Raw genomic sequence first — 22,271 nt, forward strand, 5'->3', positions numbered from 1 at the left:
CATTTTTAATAATATAGAATATATTTTTTAATTAAAATTAAATTAATTGAATACAAATTACCATTTATAAAGGTAATTAAATTAGTTATTATAAAAATTATCTTTATTAACTATAATGAAATTATTTTGATTATAATTAAAAGGAGTAATTTATATCATCATTAATTTAGATTTAAATTTAAATAAAACAGGCAATTTATGCAACAAATTAATTTAATTACTGTTACAAAAGTTAACGTCGTCATTAATATAATGTGTATTAAAATTAATTGAAGTAAAAAAGTAACTTATGCAATTACTTCTTCTTGGAAAATATATCTAACAAAACATATTTTTATTGTATAGAAATGGGTGTGAAAAAAATTCAACGGGAATATGTTTTCTTTTTAGATTTTATATGCAAAAATATGTTTTTGTTGAATATTTGTATAAGAATTATGATTTTATTGTGTATTTTATTTAACAAAATTATGATTCTGCTTGAAGAATAATTGTAAAATATAAAAAAAATTGAACAGCTTGATAGGATCAAGAGCAATTTGCAATAACTCTCGATGTTCAAATGTGCAAATAGTTTAGGCCACTTGTGGACTGCTGGACTGCTCTTTGGAGGTCTTCAACTTGTCTTTTGGGCCAATTTTGGGAGAAAAAAGCTAAGGCTAATAATAATTATACCTCCTTTATTGCCCCTTCCTTATTTTTTTCACCCTTTTATTCGTCCTTCCCCTTCTAAGCTTCTCCATATTTTCCGCGCCCTCTTCACGGAATGATTATTATATATATATATATATATATATATATATATATATATATATATATATATATATATATATATATATATATATATTATTTTACTATAATATAAATTATCTTTCTAATTAAAATTTAAATTAATGATAACACAAGTTATCTTTTTAGTTATAATCAAATTAATTATGATATAAATTAACATCTTAATTATTTTGACTACTACTAATAAAGGAAATCTGAATAACAATTAATTTGACTACTTTTATAAATGAAAATTTCTATCATAATTAATTTAGTTTTAGTTAAAAATATAATTTATATGATACAGATTAGTATTAAAAAAGATAAATGGTATCTTAATAAATTTAATTTTAATTCAAGAAAATCATTTATATTACTATTAATTTGATTAGTTTAAGAGAAGCAATATATATCTGCAATTTCTTATAATTTTTTCATAAAACTTTAACAAACTCAGATGTATTTCCGTTGTTATTAATGTAGGTTAAAAAAAATACAACAAAAGTATAAATGATATTTTCTATGTATTACGTGGGAAGTGAAAAGAAATAACAAGATATGATTATACACAATCATATTTCCTTGGTTGCGTGTTTTTATTTATCCCATTAACAACAACGGAAATATGGGTGTTTTTTATACTTTCAATTTATTCTAATTATTTAAATTAAAAAAAATGTAAATTGAATTGTTTGGTAAATATGTGATTTTTAAAGTTTTGTGGTGAGGGGTGAGGTACTGGAATTTGATTAGTATAATAGGACTATAGGCTGAATTAAAAGGGGCCGACTTTTGAAGTGCGGCAAATCGCCTACGTGGTCAAATTCCCTCAACGTGGCGATCCAAGATACATCGCTGCTTATTATCACATATGTCCGCTTCTGAGCTGGCACGACACGTGGCACTCATCTACTATCTGTGCCTTTCCCCTGCTCACCACTGAGTGATGTGATACCCTCTCCCTCTCTCTCTCTCTGTTCTGTTCGGTTCTTCGCTCTTTCCACCGTTACTCGAATAACAACAACAACAACACTAATATTCTCTCTCTTTCTCTGTTGCAACGCCATGAACAACGTCTCCATGATGGATGCGGAATCGGAGAAGCGCTCTGCTTCCACCATCTCTTTTTCTTCTTCATCTTCTAACTCGTCTTCCTCCTGCCACCGTTTGGATCGGCTCGTCGACGCCGAGGAGATTCAAGCGGCGGAGACTCTCGCGCAGTTGGCAATGCGCGACTCTCATTCCGCCGATAAATGGTGCACCAAACAGGACACAACCCGAGTCACGCGCGAGTCACCGACTCTTCTTCATTCGGATCTCTCACTTGGGCCCGGGGTTCGTTTTCCCTTCACTATTCTTCTTTCATTTATTTATTCCCATAATTTCAGCCCAATTTCAACTTCACTATCACAAATAGTACCTAATCTTATACACTAACACTATTGAATTATGTCATATATTTTCATGCGAACACAAACACGAGTCCAATGGTATGTGTTTTTTATTTTTTTATATTGGTGCGGAAGAAGCGACTCAGATAGTAATACTATAACTATTTCAATTTCAACGTAGACATAGGGCATCGAATTATGTAAGATAGGTTTTACACAATTGACAGAACCGTAAGCAAAATAATCGCGGTTTTGAGCCACAGCTTTGTAGTAGGGACCAGTGTTTTTATATTTAAGACTCATCCATTGTCTGGGTTGCATTTTACAAATAGAGAAACATAGTCCCACATTCTTTTGTCATTACTGGTTATGTTTATTGGTTTTTGTTAGCATCCACTGTTAGGACTGAAAGCCACTACTTTTGATTATTTTTTTTATTAAGAAAGAAAATATTTATTTCATGGATATGCCTCCTCTAAAATTAGCAACTTACCATAGAGTAAAGTAAGTAATCTAATAGCATAATCAATGGTTGATTACTTTAAAGAGTAAAGTAAGTAATTTGATAAAAAAAAATAATTAATAGTCAAGACATGCATAAAAAATTATAGATGTGTTGGAATATCAACAGTTGATTTTCTTTTCCATACATAACAATTGACTTAGAATCTTACATTACTTACTTTATCTTTGCATGCTTTAGAAAAAACAAATCCTTCTTACATTATATACAACTACTTTTGGTACTCTGCTAAAGGGATATTCCTACGATAAAAATTCATGCCCATGCCCGCACTAACAATCTATTGGTAAAGCTAGTGCCTATGAATAAAACAAGCTAATAACATGTCTAATATTGCTTGCTTGAATTTATTTCCATTTTTTTTAATAATCGGGCAATATTCAGAATACCTAGTGTGAGACTTTTTCAATGTGACATTCATGCCTAAGTATATTTTCTTCACTTTCTTTTGGTTTCCTCTCTTTGCAAACTATTATGTCCCTGCATTTTCTGGAGATTAACACAGTTAATTTTCTTTTCCTTGTTATAAAATTGGATAAGTCAATTAAATAAAGCTCACATCAAATAATTAAGAGAGTATCACCAAGTTGTAACATTTTATGCAGGAATTTAGAAATGGTTTAATTTATGGCAGGGCCAAGCTATTGCAGGTCAGTATCCAGATGAAAAGATATCCACTACAACTGTAGAAACAGAAATGTTTCAGCAGGATGACTGCTCGAGACACATGAAGGTGGAGCAGGATGCTGATGTATTACCTAACACAAGTTACTCCTTAGTTCGAAGCCGCAAGTCAAGGCGAAATTTAACTGAGGTATAAGAGCGTGAAATTTTTTTCTACTGCACATTCTGGGTATAGTTTATACTTGTAATTTACTGGACTTTCTGTTTAGGAAGAAAAAGAAGTAAGGAGGATACGTAGGATATTGGCAAATAGAGAGTCAGCTAGACAGACAATTCGCCGTAGGCAGGTATTTACAAAGACAAATCAATTCACTATTGTTAGATATACTTATGTCCCAAATCTAAACCAAGCACACACCTAGCACATGGTTGATGAGTTTTGCAGAAATGCCAGTGTTGACTCCATTTTTTTCAATAGACAACATGGTTTGAATGTGTGTCAAATTTATAGTTTGTGCGTTCTAATCATCAGTTCTACTTTAGGGATCTTCAGATTTACTTATTTATTATTCATTCCCTCCTTGATACAGTTGTTCATTGGACATGGCTTATTCCCACTGTAATTATTAATTGGATGACGATCTAAATTATTATTGTAGCAATGAATGTACCATGATCATAGAACAGCACATCTTGTAATGCCCTTCAAACTTGTAGCATAGTCTCAGTCCCTGTTGTGGCACTAGCCATGATATGATTGTTTTTATAAGTCCCTACTTCTCACAAGACAGAAAGGTTGGAATTTAAATTTCTTAAAGCATCTAATGAACGAACAAGCAAGGATGAATCTATTGGCCCCACAAACTTTTAAATTTTCTTAATGCAATATACATGTGTAATCATAAATTGTCTTCATAAATTGAAATACAGTATAAAAAATTTCTATAATAAGAGTATTGCCGCCACAACATAAAATTTCTAGATCTGTCACAGCAAAGTTACATGTGGTTTTGTACCCGAAGCTAACATGGTTAAGCATGTTTTTCATAGTGCATGATAGCTATAAGCCTATTTTTATTGTATTAAGAGCTAGGCCACCAGAACAAAGATTTAGTTACAAACAACTTGACTTCTCCTCAGTATCCCAAAAAAATACAGAAGTTGAGAAGTTGTCAATAGTGCGCTATAACAGGATAGAGGATTAAGCATGTTTTTCACAGTGCATGATAACTATAACAAGCCCTATTTTGATTGTCTTGAGAGTTAGGCAGGCAGAACGAAAATCATGTTGACCTCTATTCCTCCGCACTTTACAGTACTATTTTTTTATCCTGTCCTGCGTTCCGTTCTTTCTTTTTCCTTTAGACTTCTCATTCACATTCTGCTATTTTTTTAGTTTGAATTAATAATATTAATTGGCAATACATGTTACGTCAATAAGATATCAAATCTATCTTTTTTATTGGCAAGATCTTTGAAGCAAAACTTTCAGATAAGGAGTTCCATTTCTATATTATTCTGTATCCCAACATATTTTTGGCTGGACCAAAAGGCTCTTGAATCTATAGTTGAATTATGAATGTATAAGTAAAGGTTATTGCAGATTTCAATCCCATATTACTTATGTGAATGATAAATTTAAAATAAGCCTGATATTTAAAAAGAACTATTAAACTCTGATTCTTTTTGAGCTGCCTATTTGTTCTGGTTGATTGATTTCTCATTGAAATTTTGAGAAGTTTCCCCTTTTTATGTCTGTATATATAAAAATGTTTCAGGCTTTGTGTGAGGAGTTAACTAGAAAAGCTGCCTCTTTGGTGGTGGAGAATGAAAACCTAAAGAGGGTATGGTACTATCTCTTATTTGATATCTTGTTAATATTTTCCTTTTCCACTTCCTCTTTATTTTGTTGCACTTATTTGTATGAAACATCTATTTAAGATATTTATCATTTCTCAATTTATTTATCCTGTTTGATGTTTACCTGATCATTCACTCTATACCACATTTTGTGACATTTCTGGCAAAAAGGAGAAGAAATTGGCTTTGAATGAGTATCAGTCTTTGGAGACTACAAATAAGCACTTGAAGGCACAGGTAAGATGTTTTGCTATTGTAGAAATCTTAAGCATAGTATAACTTTTGTTTGCAAAGGAAGTATATCAATACAGGTAAATCAACATCATCTTCCATATGCAGATAGCCAAGTCAATAAACACTGAAGTGGAGAAAACTCCTGTTGAGCCTGTGTCATCTGTGGCTGAGGTAACACCTTTGTCTGGTAACGGTCCATGGTTCCTTTATAACCATTTTCCAGTTCCACAGATATTTTGGCCTTCCATCCTTCAGTTTTCTAATCCGGTTCATTTACAAAATACATCATTGAATTCCTTCTCCATTCCACCTAATGCCTATGTTCCTTGTTCTTCCGAATCTGAATCACGTCACAAGCAAAATAACCTTATAAATGATAATCGAACACAAAATCCATTTTACATGTTTCCATGTCCTTGGTTATTCCCTCTTCCACAGTTTGGAAATCAACAATCATCTCCTTCCAGTAGCCTGAAAGATGAACAAGATAATCTATCTCTAGGTAAACCATGTAGTTCTAGTTCATCTTTGAATACAATGGCAAATGTGGATTATCAAGCAGCGTTACCTATCAAACTTAAAACAGCAGCTTCTGGCTGGACAGAGGCCATATCTATTAATGGCCCTGGTTGGGCCACTCCAAGATCTTCTTTGGATGGAGGTGAGAAGAAAACAGGATGTTACATTATAGAAAAATATCATGAACCTTCACTTGGTTGTAATGGTCATGCTTCTGCTGTCAAACAAGAACATGAATTTCAATTACATTCTGCTCCTAACAATAAAGTATCTTCAACAGCTTATATTGCAACTTCTTCACTGGAAAAGAAACAAGGACAGTGCATTTGCCAGGGGAGAAATCTAGTGGATGCAGTTGCTGCTGCAGAAGCAAGAAAGAGGAGAAAGGAACTAACAAAGCAGAAAAGCATCCATAACCGCCAGTCCCGGATGCACTGTTGAATTTTTAATATGCAATATTCAAAGTTCAAAGGGAGCAAGTTCCGCCACACAGGTTAACTTTTTCCATTGAGGACCTTTGAAGGAAAAGAACTGAACTCCAAATCATGTATAGCGCTGACTTAGTTGAAGATTAATTTTTTTTGCCAACAATCTTGCTTGTTTCTTTTTTATTCATAGAAGGATTTTTTTTCCTCCCGCGGAGGAGAGAGGGGCATAGGGAAGTTGGTTTCTTGAATGGTGAAACTGACCAAATTTTTTAATTAGTTATTATGTTCCGGATTCTTTAACTTTCAGTTTCTGATCAGTAAACCTCAGAAATTGTGTTATGTCTTGTAAGGACAGGAGGAGAGAAATTTAGGCCTATGTACCTTTTATCCTTGAGAAATGAGATAATCTTTCAGCGGAAATGGAGATATTTAATAATGTTGAGCTCAAAATGCAGTTAACTAGGTTTTTCGGTGCTTGCGCGCAACGGCTTTTATATCCTATTACATTTTAGAGCCTGAATATCTGCAGGTTGTTTATTAGGCTCAAAATTTGGCCGGGTCCTAGGGTGAATGATATGAAATAGTCTTGTGTTAATTATCATTCGCGCTGCTAAATTCTTTTTCGTTAAGCTTAAGCAAATATTCAAAACAAGGGAAAGAAGGAAAACTTTTGAACCTTTTTTTTTTTGCTACACAAAAAAAAAAAAACTCATGAATATTTTTCTATTTAATCCAAAAATTCCTGAGCTCAAATTCCTAGATTATCCAATGTGTCGACTACGGGCTTTGGTTCAATACACAGTCATAGGCTTAAAGACAAGTATCGGACTTCTGACAGTGTGTTCAGAGTCTTTCCATTCAAGTGATGCAGATTCCACAAATGTGTCCTCCGGCATTGGAGGTCCCTTCAGCACAACCTTAAACGACAGTTTTTGGTGCAACCGACTAAACTTCAATATATTTGGCTTGACCTTCACAGAAAGACCCTTGGGTGTTGTAACTTTAGCCTTGTAAGTTGAATTTCGAGATCCTACATTAGTCACAGTTCGAAGAAAAACTGCAGAAATTCTATCACTTGCACTCAAGAGCTGGATATGCATGCTGGGGTAGTTGATTCCATCAGTGCCTGGCGAAGGCTTAATGCTTGTGCAATTGAAATTTGGTTTGCCTATCAGTATGCCAATGTTGGTATTGTTGAAGCCTGCCTTGCAAAGGAAGCCGATGTAGGAGCTTATTCTCATGTCGTAAACCAGGCCAGGATGTAATGCTTTTACAGGGTCAATCTGACCCGACCCAGATCCCAGTTCCGTGAAATTGTCACTGATTTTGATGGGAGTTGCTGAATAGTAGAAAACAAAATGTTAGATTTGATAATGAAATTTTCTTGTCCACCAAGAATTTTAGCACAATTCAATATTCTAATTTTCTCACCAGTGGTCATGAGAGCAGATTTAATTGCAGCAGGACTCCAATCAGGGTGGAAGGATTTGACATAGGCAGCGGTTGCAGTGGCATGTGGACATGCCATAGATGTTCCTGATAATATGTTAAATACATCGTAACGATTGTCTTCATGGTACCCTGTTAGTGTTACCAATTTGGAATATGCAGCTAGTATGTTCACTCCCGGGGCAACCAAGTCAGGCTAATTCCCATACATAATACAATACGTAGAAATTTAGAAGCCAAGCAATTGGAACAAAAGGGAAAGAGAGAGAGACATCACCTTGAGGATATTTGGGGTGATTGTTTGAGGACCTCTAGATGAAAAAGAAGCAAGGAATGGAGCAGGGACTTCTGTAGTTGTTGTCTTGTGAATAACCGCTCTAGCATTCCTGAATTCCAATTTAATAAACATGAAAAAGTTATGACATTACCCATTTGGGCATGGTGAAAAGGACAATGAAAGAAAAAAAGAACGTACTTTGTGGAATTGATGTAGAGATCAATGGTATTGCCCACAGTACTGGCTTCAACAAATGTCCCTGGAATGACTGTGGTGTAGGAGGCGTCAATTTCCTCATCAAGGCCTATGATGGCACCTGCTCCCCCTAATTCTTTGATGGTTAAATCCTGAGTGCCTGTTCCCCCAACGCAGTACACTATCCTGCCCTGTACCTTTTCCTTACTTAGAGTCCCATAATCACAACCACTACACCATAGTTATAATCATTAGTATTCTCAAACTGATCATAATCTCTTTAATAAACAATTTTGCAACCGCATCAGGATCAATTATGAATAACAATACCTAGCACTGCCGTAGCCTTCTCCACTAAGGTTCGACGCAAGGAGCCCACTAGTCAATGGATACATCTTTTTCTTGGGGGCAAAGGTATTAATAGAAAGTCCCTACCACATATACACCAACCAAATAAGCCATGCATTGTTGTAACGTCAAATTGTTTTTCATGCTCAGCCAGTATGTTTGGTTTACACCTCAACTAATCATTTAATGACCATATACAAGATATGCTTGCATGGACCAATAAACCTTTTAGATGGACAGATTGAACCACCAAACCATATACAAGGTTTACCCACTTAAGTATACATCTTAATAAGACTCTCAAGGTTGTTAACGTGAAGCTTAACAATTTGTTTTATACGTTAATCTCTAGCAAATGTCAAATATTTATACTTACTGTTATGTTCTTTCCATCACCGAAAGCAACAAGTGTAGTGAACTGGCGATTAACGGCGCTAGCAGCCACCGTCAAAAGCCAGGGAGCGACATTCTCGACCGTCATGGGGCGAGGGCCACCGTTGCCGGCAGAGCAAGAAGTGAGAATCCCTCTCCCCATGGCGTGGAACGATCCAATGGCAATTGGGTCGGTGAAGAAGTCATGGGAGGGGCCTCCAATGGAGATGGATATGATGTTGACGCCGTCGGCGATGGCTTCGTCAAAGGCGGCGAGCATGTCCATGTCGTTGCAGTCGTCTAACCAGCATACCTTGTACATGGCCACGCGGGCTGAGGGGACCCCGCCCCTCGCCGTGCCTTTGCCAATGCCGTAGAGACTCGCACCCTTCACCGCTGCTCCGGCCGCCGTGGACGCCGTGTGAGTGCCGTGCCCTATGTCGTCCGCCGGACTCAGGTTGTCCGAGGGTGAGTTGCTCTTCGCCAGATTGAAGTATTTTGCTCCGATCACCTTGCTGCCATGAAATCAAATCAATCTTGCATGCAATGCATATGTACGTATACGTATATTTGCCACTAGGAGTACTTTATAATTTTATTAAGTATTTTCAAAGGTGTTATTTGTTATATATTTTACCTTGTTATTATACTCTTGCTCGTTACTTATATAGAAGGGGCTAATTAATAACTAACATGGTATAATTTAAATTTTTAAAATACTTTTAAAGGGAGGGATTGGTTTATACATGTTGGTGTACACGTACTCACCTTTATAATGTCACTGATTTTATTTTTATATGAAGTGTTATTTTCATCCATCTAATTATTAATTATAATTTTGTCACCAGTGCTAGGATAAATTCTTTATTACACAAGAAATTTTTTTATGGTCAGAATATTATTTGCTTTCAGTCAGTTCTTATGTTATATGTATCCACATTTTTCAATTTATCTAAGAGTTAATAATGTGTTATATGCAAATTGATTGAGACAACATGATCCTGTATCATGTAATTAACACACTCATTTGAAAAATTATTACATGATCTAAACCTTCACTGAAATAATTAATGACATGTATTCAAATTTTTGTGTTTACAAGAAAAAATTAATCATCATGTCACACGAAGATGAACCGATATCGTGTGATTGTGAATCATACATTAATTTATCCTTTATAAGAAGTGAAACTCAAAATTGAGATGTGAGACTAAAAAATTAGAAATAAATTTTATTAAATAAGAAGTAAAACTTATAATATTTTGAAATTTTCAACGAGTTTTAACTAATAATAAAAGAGTAGGTTAAAAATGTGTTGTTAAGATTTCTCTTATAATATATATAATTTAAATTATGTGGCAAATCTTCCAAAAGTTGAATAATAATAAAACAATTAGATGATTTTTATTTCCATGTACTTTAAAGATATATATTAAATTAATTAATTTTGATGTAGATGACCAAGACATCAAATAATCTTAAATTAATCTAAAATTTTGCATTATAATTTTATATAAGAAGTTTTAATCTAACAATGAGTTGAGATAAAATTATCTAATAAAATATTATTAAATTATGTAAGAAAGATGAATAGATATATGTTCACTTTTTCTGTGGTCGTGATCATTGGACAAAGTCACAAAGATATAAGTGATGCATAGAACAATACTTGTTGCAGCCAGTAAAGTTTGCTCCCGTTTCACATTTGCCTTTCCATCTACGTGGGGGAGGTCCATAGCCCTTAGCGTTGAAACTGGGGCAATCAACCCAAATACCTATTTAATAATAATTAGAACAAGAATTAATCATCCGTTTTTCCTACTAATATTATTTATTAGAGAAATGTTTTATTCATACCTGTATCTAACACGCCCACAATGATATGGCTTTCCACCTTGGAGTTTCTCTTCACGTTTAGGGGCATTCCTAAAAAGTCCCACGACCTTGTTGTGTGTAGTTTACGGTGTGTATTTGGAAACACAGATACCACACTGTCCTCCTCTGCATAAAATTAAATACCAATGCATAAATAATTCTTAAAGAACATTTGTGTCTTTATAGATCATTTCACTACCTAAAGTCTCACTTTTCCCCAGTTAAATGTACAGGTACTTTTCTTTTCATCCATAAATATTAATGATTAGTTTGTTAATACCTTGCAATTTCTCCGCCTCATGTGGTAAAAGTCGTGCAACGAATCCGTTGAAGCTCTTTCCATAACTATGTATTTTGGACTCTCTGGCTAATTGCTTGCTGCATGTAGTAAAATAAAGAAAAAGAGTCATTAATTAATCATAATAAATTAATTATAATCAAATGAATTTCAATTTGATAGTAGAGATCATTACTCTCCAATCGCAGCCTCTAGCAAGTTGTGGTGGTGGCTCTCCACGGCATAGGTTCTAGCCACCGGTAGTTCTCCCATGTATACAATATATGGCTGTTCTTATTTTCCCACAAAATTCACGTCAATTAAGAAATGTGTAATTGAAAAATCATGAACAAATCTTATAGCAAATTATTCATTACTTTAAGTAGTGATCAGTCTCTGAAAAAATAGTCCCCATAAGTTTGGTAACTGAAATTTTCCCCGATTGGCATACCTTTCTTTCGTGTTCATTTGATCCTTGAACGGGCAAATGATAAAGGCAGAAGAGGGGTAGTAGAAGTAATAATAACAAATTGTGTAACATCTTCATTGCATTATACATTCTACAACAGACACTGTCTTAAGGGTAAAAGAAAAGAAAAAGGTATATATGTTCGATACTGTGATGAACAAAGAAATTAGTTTAGAAAACTGAAAATTTGTTCTTGCATGTATAGTGCAAGGGGAGAAGATTATGCAACGTGAAAGAAATGGCATTTGAACGGAAGAGAAAGACAGTGTCCAGGACTGAGTATTTGGTGGCTTGGATTTTGGATCTTAGTCAGTAACGACCATTTTTTTTTTTTGGTGAAATCAAGTAACGACCATTCCCAAAATGCTTCCATCAATCAAAAATTAATTGAACAGTAACAGTTAATTAGAAATGAAAGAAAAAGAAAGGGCAATGTCATTCGGTCAGCCCATGCGTAACTTTGGATAAAGACTAAATCAAAGCCCAAAACCTAAGCCTTACTTATTCCTATTTTATTTTATTTTTGGATTTAAAAGATATTATTTTTTTCTTCTATTTTTCAAAATTTAGGCTTAATTTTACTTTTGATTTTTATATATTGTAATTTTGCAATTTTAAGTCACTTCATTTTCAATTTGGCAATTTTGATTCTTGTTTTTTTTTCTTTTCCGAATGTGTAAATTGGGTTCTTCCATCAATTTGTTATTATTATTTTTTTCTTAATAAATTTTACATGTGTAACATGTTATAGATCACTTACACACTCATATGCTAACATAAGATGATGTGACACAAATAATCAAAGTTATATAATTGTGATATTAGACACCAAAAGTGTACATTGAATTTTAATTTGTCTCCTTTTTTCTTTTTTATTTATTTTATTTGTTTCATTTTTTGTGTATGTTGAAGGACAAATTTTGTCTCAATTGTGATATTTTAGGCGCCAAAGGTGTACGTTGAAAGATAAATTTATCATTATTAATTTTTAAATTATGATAAATTAAATAATTAAGTCTTATAAATAAAAATTAAGAAAATATTATGATATTCTACCTAAATCTTATTCATTTCCCATCCCTAATCCCTTATTGAGCCTCGTAATGGACTAATCCAAATAAACGCAGGCACAAATTAACAGGCTAATACTTAATCTGTTAATAATGATTAGTAATAATAACAATAATTATAGTAAAGTTCTCCTGCGTCAGATGTTAGAAGACTTTAAAATCATACAATCGCTATGATTGCATGCATGCTGATGAGTTTATATTTTATATATTTAAAAAATGTGGAGAGAGACTTTTAACTATTCTTTAAATTAATAATGTCTTCTCGAGTTTTCAACACGAACGACACGATCCTGTTTGTATATTCTCTTTAATTTTTTAATGTTGAAAAACCATTTTCGTTCACTTCTTGACCTTAACATTTTATCAACTTTTTTTCTCCCCAACATATCCACTTAAGCTTGTCCCCTCTAATGTGATATCATGATGCACAACGTACAGCACATTGGATTCGTTTTTACAATTTTAGTATGCTCTCGAGCATTAATTATAACATATCGATCCACAACAGAAACATGAAAAATTTGAGAGGTTATTCAAATTATATTACTATTGTTAAAATAAATTGCTGCTTAATTTCGTTCCAGATTTATTATTATTTTTCTTCAAAATGATTGATATTTATGTATCCGTAACTTAAATTTATTGAATGAAAAAGGATATCTACATATTAAAACCCCCACACACGTATAGATTTATAGAGTTAGTTTGATTAAAATAAAAAATCAAATTTTTTAAAATTATTTGATTTGATTTTAAATATTATTAATATTGAAATTTCAATTATTAATATGGAAAGTATTGAGCCTACTAATGTTAAAACTTATTAAGGGTATTAGAGTAGTTATGATTTATTAATTTTTAAATATTAGCAATTTTATCCATAGGAGCTAGTTGCATTTTTTTAAAACTTGTAATTAATTTTCTAGAAAATTACAGGGATTATTCCAAAATTTTAACTTATTACACCTGATATTCCTCGTTTATGTAACATTACTTTCATCCCCTCTAATTAGGTTTGATAAACCCAAACCGCCATTGGTGGTTTAATTAGGTTTGGAGGTGGGCTCCTTCAACTCTCCCAAGGCCATTCAAATCCAGATCTGCCGTGACTTTTGACGGTGACAGGGTTGAAGGAGGAGCAGTCACTTCCACGTCGTTGTTGGATTTCTGCCGCATCACACCATACGAATCCAAGTCTGGCCTGACTTTCACTTGCCACCGCGGAGGACGATAGCGTGATTGAAGGAGAAGCGCTCACCGCCGTGCCGCTGTCGGAGTTTCATTCTGTCGGGCCATAAATTCAAATTTGGCTCTCACACTTCTTCCAAACTAAACTACCCCACTCGATTGAAGGCTGTCTTAACTGGTTCTTGAAGTTTTTCACTGGATTTCTTTTAATTCTTCAATGGGTTCTTGAAGTTTTTCAAATTTTAATGTTCTTGAATAGTTCTGTTTTTGGCTTCTTTTTGCTATTTGATTGTAATTTGTTATTGGGTTATATGTGGACTGTGACACATTAGTTTTGTTTGTTCTTGTCATTTAACAGAAGAAATTTACATTAAGCAAATTTATTTTTTATCTCTTTCCAGTTTTGAAGAATTTGTATGATATTGAACTTGCCATTGTGAGCGGGTGTGTGTGAAATTTTTTATATTCATGTTCTTCATTGCCTATCTTAATTTGTTTTTCAAAGAATAAAAAAAACAAAAATAATAATTATAAAAGAATTAAAAATAATTACAAGTTTTAAAAATTTTCAACCAAGTCCTCTAGATAAAGTTGTCAATATTTAAAAATTAATAGATCATAATTACTCTATAGCATGACAGTATACTTGTCACTTAGATATTGATCATTAGATTTTTGTCAAATCCGGGTGGAGAGAAATAGAATGCGGTGAAATGTTTTAGGTTTCCTGTGGCACTACTAGTCTCTTTGTTTTTTAGAAGATCAATAAGCCTACCTTATGTGGGGAATACAAATCAGATATAGCTAGAGAGATATTGATTCTCAAAAAGTACAGTTTAGACTACTTGATTAAGTTTGCAAGGGTACCTATATAGCTTGACAATCTAATTTGCTAAGGTGTGTAGCATTGTCGTCCACCCATTGAGGCAGATTTATTGTCATTATAAAATCATGCAAGTAGTAGCTTATGGATGAAGAAACTCTAGTATGAGCTTAATTCTGCTCAAGATAAATATTTATTGTTTTGTTATAGTTAAAGTTGTATTATGTTGGTAAGAATTAATTTAACTTTTCGTTGCTTATCCGAATACATATTGATGTGACATACCATTGGATATGTATAATGTACTGATCGATGCTAAGTTGTTGCAATTGAAAAAAAAACACAGTTATGATATTGATGTTATTAAGATGGTTTAGGAAATATCAAGGTGGAAGTTTGAGGGTTGTTGTGAGATTATCAGATTGATAGTCATCTTCATATAATCGTGAGAGGAAGACGTGTTGGGTATTGAGCTTTCTTCATCTGTAGCGAAAGACCCAAGTGTGCAAGGTCACTTCATGTATCACTTGTACGTCTAAGTATAAGTTAGGACATCGAGAGAGGACTTATTCTTGATAGTAAACTATAGTCACTAGGAGGGAAAAGAAGTGAGAAAGCCAACTTAGATAACACAAGAATAACAAGATAGTTACTGTAACCTCGTTACTGAATATGCATTCATTGTTGGATCAAACTAGAACTTTGACAGCAACTTCAAGACGTGTGATTCTTCAATATGAACGGTTGGATTAGTGATTGATGTCCTATGAAGTGAATTATTCTAGTCAAACAACAACACTATTTTTAGGATTTTTTATTTTTATTTTCTTGGTCCTTTTTTGTAAGTTTTGTTTCTCCTAGCTTGTTTGGATAATTGTTAGCTCCTTTTATATTCTCAGGCAGCTCAAATTCTTACTTTAGGCTCACCAAAAAATATTTTTTGTTATATGTATATTAAGCATGTGTGTTGTCAAGGACGGCGATTCAGTGATTGCAACACTGCAAACGAAAAGTGAGGTGCTAGGGCTTGCAGACCAGTGAGGTGGCATGGCGACAGTAGGTGAGGAAGTGGAGCACACATTCCAGGATGTTCTCCAGGACCTAGTCCGACAATGACGAGAGGGATCGGTGGTCGTCATCCGCCGTCCTCTAGGGGGTGAGCAAGTTTTTTCTTAAAAAAATTTATAAGTTAATGAAATATAATAATTTGATTTTTTTAAAAACAATAAATAATAAGAATGATGTAGCTTTAATTTGGTTAAGTGTTATCTTAAATGATGTGACACTTCATCTATCACATTATTACTTAATAAAATGAAATTAACGGTAAATACTATATTAAAACAAAAAAAATTTAGATACATAATTTACCCAAAGATAATAATGTGAAAATAATTTATTTTTTAGATATGAAAAATATATTTAAATCAATAATTTTTATTCATTTATATAATATACTTTTTTTACTGAAATTTATATAATATACTATAAATGTAATTAAATAATTAACTAAAGAGAAACAAAATTTACTTTCCTGGCCTCTTCTTCTCTTGTTCTTCTTCACATTTACTTTCCTTTTTAATACTAATTTCCTCTCATAAAATGGTAAACTTTACTCTATTAACATGTATCCGGTAAATTCTCTCATACTTTTAATATCATTTCATCATTGCTTTTTAGTAAGGATTAGAAAGATTATTAAGATCGTTACCAAAAAGAAAGATACTATAATACGATTGATTTCCACTTTGCCACAGGTTAAAATAAGTAAAATTATATAAGTTTAAATAGTTTTCAATTGTGGTAATACACATAATACTGTGTTTTTATTACATTAGACATTTGATATAAATATGCCTACCAGGTTTAAATTATTTTTAAAAAATAATGTTTTTTGTTTTTTTCACGTACGTCAGACACTTGTAAGAAAACAATTAACTACACAGTGCAAGTCTATATCTTTAGTTGGTTGCAAATTTTGTGGCGCACTGATCTACAATCGAATTCACAAATAGTGATCCAAGTGCACAGTTAAAAAAGAAAGAAAGAAAGAAAAAAGCAAAAACAGTTGCTTAGAGCTTATTCAATGTTACTTGTGTAATCCGGTAGAATAACGCGAGCAGAAATACACTGACAGCATTCTAGTGGTGCAAGGCTCAGCACCTGTCCATTGCATTGCATCGTCAATCACCTAGCAGTGCGCCAAAAAATAAATGGTGTGCCTTTCTTCCCCGTTTGACACTTACAATATCGTCTACACACACACACACACTTATATATATATATATATATATATATACTTTGTTTGCAAGATCTTTTATTTACATAGGCTTTAAACAATCTCAAGCTAAGGACCATATATATACTCAAGCATAAGAATTTTACAACCAAATTAACACAAAAGCATGGTGAAAACATACAAGTATATCTACTAATTTAATAGAATACGCTCGTAAAGAGTTTTTGCACTCACCTAATTATAAATTATCACATAGGTTAGATGGTAGATTTTTATAAGAATTATTTTAAATATCATACTAAGATGTTTTTCAATTAGTTCATCGCGTAATTTTTTTCTTCCCAAAATTCTTATTTATTAAAAAATGTCTTGTATATATATATATGTAGTTTACATGAAATTTCTTTCTGATAATATTAATATTTAATAGTGCTTTTATGCAAGAATTAAGTAATAATTAAGAACCGAAGTGTATATCATCCAATTTTCTCAAAGATTCATAATTTCTTTTATATTATTTTCTCCCTTGTCAACAGCCAGGTGGGATAATTATGAATATTCGTTCATAATCACTATGAATGATGAAGAGGTTGAGTAGTGTGTTGTCGTTGTTGGGTTCCTTGTTCACGTACCTTTACGCGAAGACCGCAACTAAAAGTTGCAGTGAGGCCTGGCGAGAAACGTGGGGTACTGTGATGATGATGATGCGGTGGTGGTGCCGCCAATTCGATGTGGAACCTCCGAAGCAACGAAAGCGCCACACTCTTGAGCTCCAACAGTGCCATTTCTTTCCCCAAACACACCCTTATCCCCGCTTGAAAAACCGGATACTTGAACGGATTCTGAGGGCAAAAAAGTCCTTCCTTCAACCACCTCTCTGGCCTAAACTCAAAGCAATCCGAACCCCATATCTCCTCCAAACGCCCCATCGCGTAGGGATGGTAAGTAACCCTAGTTCCTCTCTTCACAAAAGTCCCATCAGGCAACACATCATCTTCTAAGCAAAACTTGGAATCGAATTGAATCGGAGGATAAAGTCTCATGCTTTCATTCGCCGCAGCTTGTAAATAGTGCAGTTGTTGAAGCTCTTCATAGCTTGTAAGGTCTTTGTTATAGTCTGATCCAATTACTTGCTCTGCTTCTAGAAGAATTTGGGATTCCACTTCTGGGTGTTTTGCTAAGAGCCAAAAGAAGCTTGTTAGAGCCGAAGCCACGGTATCACGACCGGCTAGCAAGAAACTTACGATAATGTCTTTTAAGTATGTGTCATCAGTGATGGTTCTCATGAACCGTGATAACAAGTCGTCCTTATGAGGTGAAATTGATGAAAACCCCATTTTTCTTCTTTGTCTTATGACTTCTCTGGCTAAGATGTCAATCATTTTAATAGCTTTTCTCAGCTTCTTCTCGGAGCCCACGTTGAGGAACCGTTTGATCTTCCATATTAGAGGGGACACCGACATGGCTCTCTCCGCGGACAGTTTCGACGCCAAGTCAAAGGACATAGCAAACTCCGATATAGGCAGAGACAGCTCCAGACACATAGGGTCCAACCCGAAGGAGAATCTACAAATGCTGTCGAACGAGAATCTCTTGAAAACGTCTTGTAAATCCAAAACACAGTCATTTTGTTTGGACAGAACAAGGAGAGGGATGAGTCGGTCTTTGATTTCGAATTTGACGACCTCGAAGGCGAAGGATCTTATCGAGTTCTTGCTGAGTTCAAGACTCGCCATCTTCTTCTGGAAGCTCCAGGATTCTCCGTCGACGTTGAAGATTCCTCGGCCGAGGAAATCGCCGAGGATGGTGGAGAACGTTTTTCCCTTGGGGAAGTTGTGGAACCTGGTCTTGAGCATGTATTCCACGTTGTCGGGGTTGGCGGTGATGGTGTTTCGGAGGACGTGGATGTGGATGGTTTTTGTCGGCGAGTTTCGGAGGAGGTGAGCGTACCAATCGCAAAGGTTGTCGAAGGTTTTGGACCAACCTGAAGTGAGATAGGCCTGGCATGTTTCGCAGCTACAGAAGAAAGTGATTATTTTTGGCCAGCGAAGGAAGAGAGATGAAGAAAAGGTAGTGAGGATCACGAGGGTGATGATGATAATGGCCAGTGAAAGACACAGTGTGCTGCCAAAGGGGATGTTGGTGAAGAGCTGCATCAGAGTGCACAGTGTAAAAGATTCAAGCTCTAGCTCCATTGATGGATTATGGATAAAGATTGAATACAGGGCAGGGTTCTGAGGATATATATGTATATAAGTGTGCGTACGTGTGATTGGAGAAATAAATTATTAGATGGATGATACTATTATTATTTTGATGACCATTTTTCTGAATTAAAAAAATTACTATACAGGGCATACAATTCACTTATGCAAGAGGTACGTAATTCCTGTATTATGTAATGATTTTGCTTGTGCTTTCAAACAATAAATTACGTTATTCTTATATTATACTACTACTAATTATTTTTAGATTAAAAATATATGAAATATTACACATTTTAATAGATTATTTTTTCTCATTCAAACAAGATGAATAAATGATATGTGAAGTTTTTATGAGTAAAATATCCTTATTTTTTTTTAGAAAAAAGGAAAAATGATTCAACAAAGAACAATTGAACTCGGACATGAAGAAGCCATGCCATTCCTATAACAAAGTCAGTTAGAGCAGGCATCTCTACTTGCTGAATTACCTATAATGTAACTTTGTCGGCACGTACATAAACTCACGTGTTCTATTTTGAGGTTATATACCCTAGATCTTTGTGCCTTTTTTTAACCTTTTGGTTGATTACCTCTTCTCGAGATCTTACAAATAATTAAAGAGATGCAACTTTTATATATAAAAAAAGTTATAATAACAAGACCTGAAATAAAATAACCCATGTGATGAAAAAAAGATAAAACTATAAAATAATATGAAAATTAAAAAAAAATTATTCACAACTACAATAAAATTTACGTCATTTTCTTCATTATTTTATGACCCGTTTTTTATACAAAATTTATATCTCTTTTTCATCTTTTTTTTTTATCTATTCATGTCAATTGTTACATTTATTACTATGTTTTCTTTCCTTTTTATCCATTTCTTTCTTTCTTTTCTAATATTTAACACATAAGATCATCTTAATCGTTTATAGACCTTATGTACATAGAAGAAAAACGGGATGAATGGAAATAAAAAAAATGAGTAAAAATATCTGAGATATAAAATGAAAATGAATAAAAAAAGATATGAGCAAAAGAGATATAAAAGATAAGTAAAAATAGTTTAATGAGTTTCACTAATTTTAAAATTATTTGCACTCTAAATCTATAGAACCAAACATTAGCAACCTATTTTCATCTACTTAAAATTATTTCCTGTATTTGTACCAAACATGACATTATAGCTTATTTGGATGAGAGGGAAACAAGAGAAAATAAAAAATTAGTAATAATGATACATTTTTGGTTGATTAAAAAGAAAAAAAATAACGTTTAGAAACAATTGTTTTAAAAAAATATCTTTTTCGTTTAATTTTTATTTATTTATTTTATTTCCTTTAAATTAAATAAAGAGAAAGTTTAGTAATTTCTCAGGCTTAGCTGAATTCCATTGTAAATTGTAAGTGTGATGTAATACAACACTCACCTGTTAGGTTTATGTTAAAAGATACAATTATTTTGGTTAAATTAATTTTTTTATCTTCTAATTTTTCTAAGCCGAAGAAATATTATAAAAGAACCAGCATAAGGAATGCTGGAAGATAAAATACGTATAGATGCCACTGAAAACATAGGCCAACACTACCTCTATTATGAACCACTCCTCATGCTACCCGAAAAATGTTGTGGTTGGGGGATGTCAAAGGAGACTACTTAATATTAGGAGTTTGATCCTGTAATTTATTCTTTTGATTCGATTTAATTTTTATTTTATTTTTCAATTTTATCTTTTAACTTTTTTAAAAATTAATATAGTACTTGTCATTCATTCTTTATTTTATTTTATAATGTATAAAGGGTCGTGAACTCTTCTTCAAACAACAATCTCTCTCCTATTCTTCATCATGTTATATTGTTAATTTGACAAGTTTAATTTACTCTTTCACTGTGAGAGCAAATTAAGCTAACGTGAAGTTGTTCTCCATTAATGAGGGTTTACTTAGGGCAAAGATTACACAAAAACTGATGGAGATTGGAGAGTAGGAGGGGATATTAGGAGGAAATTGTTTATTGGCGGAGCCTGAATGTGTTCTATATTTTAATTAATAAAATACACAGTTAAATATCATGGTTGAGTAAGAGAAAACGTTTCCAATGTGTTCCTTATTTTAAGTAATAGAATACATTTTTTTTTTCTTGAGCAATTCAAAATCTTAGATTAAGATAGCCACTAAAAGTAGTTGTTCATTCGCCTCGCCCATCCTTCATAATTTATCCTATTTCTGACTAGACCCAACCGACTAACGATGATTCTCCAACTCCTAACTATTCAATCCCCCTTTTATTTATTCCAATATCAAATCATGTTAATGTTATATTCACTCTCCTCCTCTGATCCTGCCATAGCACATGAACACTATGCCCCACCCTCAACCCGTTGTCCCTTGAACCATAATAGTATTTATCTCTACATTTAATAAAAATAATGATGTCGCTTACACTCAATCTTTTATGATTTTTAGAACTTAAAAATGAATCAAAGTTTTATAAAAGTTAAAAACAAAAGGGTGTTATTCTTAGCTATTGAAAATGTATACATGATTCAGTATTATGTTTTTATTTTAAAGCAGTACAGATATTATAAAGTTGTGAAGAGTTCCATTCATAATTTTGAATTGATTATATTTTTTCAGATATATTTTTCTAAAAGATAGATATTGTATCTGATGGATTTTGAGGTACTCTTCCGCTCTGTATATGATGTTCTCCTTGACCTGACAATCTGCTACGTCGATCTGCATCTTCTTCTCATGTTGATCTTCATTCTAAGATGATGGTGATATCTGTAATAACACATTATCACATTAGAAGAGTCTGTGTTGAGATGATGGTAATGTATTCCCTTGCACTAAGTAAGCATCATGACCTCTCTTTTTTTTTTTTTTAAATGTTATAAATATTCAAAAAAATACAGAACTTTTTTTATTATTCATATGTCTTTTTCTTTTGGGTCTGCTTTCATTATTATTCACACATAAGCACTATATCTCTATATAGATTTTGTTTCCCTTATCATTTGGGCCCACATGAGTCCCACGGTAGGGTTGCAATAAAGGTACATGAGTCCCACGGTAGGGTTTCAATAAAGGTGCACGAGTCATGCATAACTCGTTCGTTACGTAT

The 22,271-nt window shown here is 33.3% G+C and overlaps 3 protein-coding genes across 5 annotated transcripts; 1 reads left to right on the top strand and 2 right to left on the bottom strand.

Moving 5' to 3' along the window:
- Window positions 1-1,732: 1,732 nt before the first annotated feature.
- LOC114407185 lies at window positions 1,733-6,792 on the top strand. Of its 3 annotated transcripts, none has more exons than XM_028370192.1 (7): window positions 1,733-2,106; window positions 3,320-3,499; window positions 3,579-3,656; window positions 5,088-5,153; window positions 5,341-5,406; window positions 5,509-6,064; window positions 6,203-6,792. In XM_028370192.1, exons 1-7 carry the CDS (start codon window positions 1,837-1,839, stop codon window positions 6,361-6,363), a joined length of 1,377 nt encoding a protein of 458 aa, XP_028225993.1. In that variant the 5' UTR covers window positions 1,733-1,836; the 3' UTR covers window positions 6,364-6,792. The 3 variants fall into 3 exon arrangements, with proteins under 3 accessions (XP_028225993.1, XP_028225994.1, XP_028225992.1); XM_028370193.1 differs by having other exon boundaries at window positions 5,509-5,574; window positions 5,842-6,792; XM_028370191.1 differs by having other exon boundaries at window positions 5,509-6,792.
- A 149-nt stretch (window positions 6,793-6,941) lies between these two features.
- Window positions 6,942-11,416, bottom strand: LOC114405294 (subtilisin-like protease SBT4.15). The gene is made up of 10 exons (XM_028367889.1): window positions 11,340-11,416; window positions 11,147-11,244; window positions 10,849-10,992; window positions 10,661-10,766; window positions 8,996-9,506; window positions 8,602-8,702; window positions 8,275-8,502; window positions 8,077-8,185; window positions 7,782-7,995; window positions 6,942-7,689 (listed from the first exon to the last, which is right to left on the bottom strand). The coding sequence occupies exons 1-10, from the start codon at window positions 11,414-11,416 to the stop codon at window positions 7,142-7,144; spliced, it is 2,136 nt and encodes a 711-aa protein (XP_028223690.1). The 3' UTR covers window positions 6,942-7,141.
- Window positions 11,417-17,386: 5,970 nt separating this feature from the next.
- LOC114407187 (cytochrome P450 94C1-like) lies at window positions 17,387-19,142 on the bottom strand. The gene has a single exon (XM_028370194.1). The coding sequence runs from the start codon at window positions 19,128-19,130 to the stop codon at window positions 17,508-17,510; it is 1,623 nt and encodes a 540-aa protein (XP_028225995.1). The 5' UTR covers window positions 19,131-19,142; the 3' UTR covers window positions 17,387-17,507.
- Window positions 19,143-22,271: the final 3,129 nt, after the last annotated feature.

This window comes from Glycine soja, chromosome 3 (assembly GCF_004193775.1).
Source record: "Glycine soja cultivar W05 chromosome 3, ASM419377v2, whole genome shotgun sequence".
Taxonomy (NCBI): domain Eukaryota; kingdom Viridiplantae; phylum Streptophyta; class Magnoliopsida; order Fabales; family Fabaceae; genus Glycine; species Glycine soja.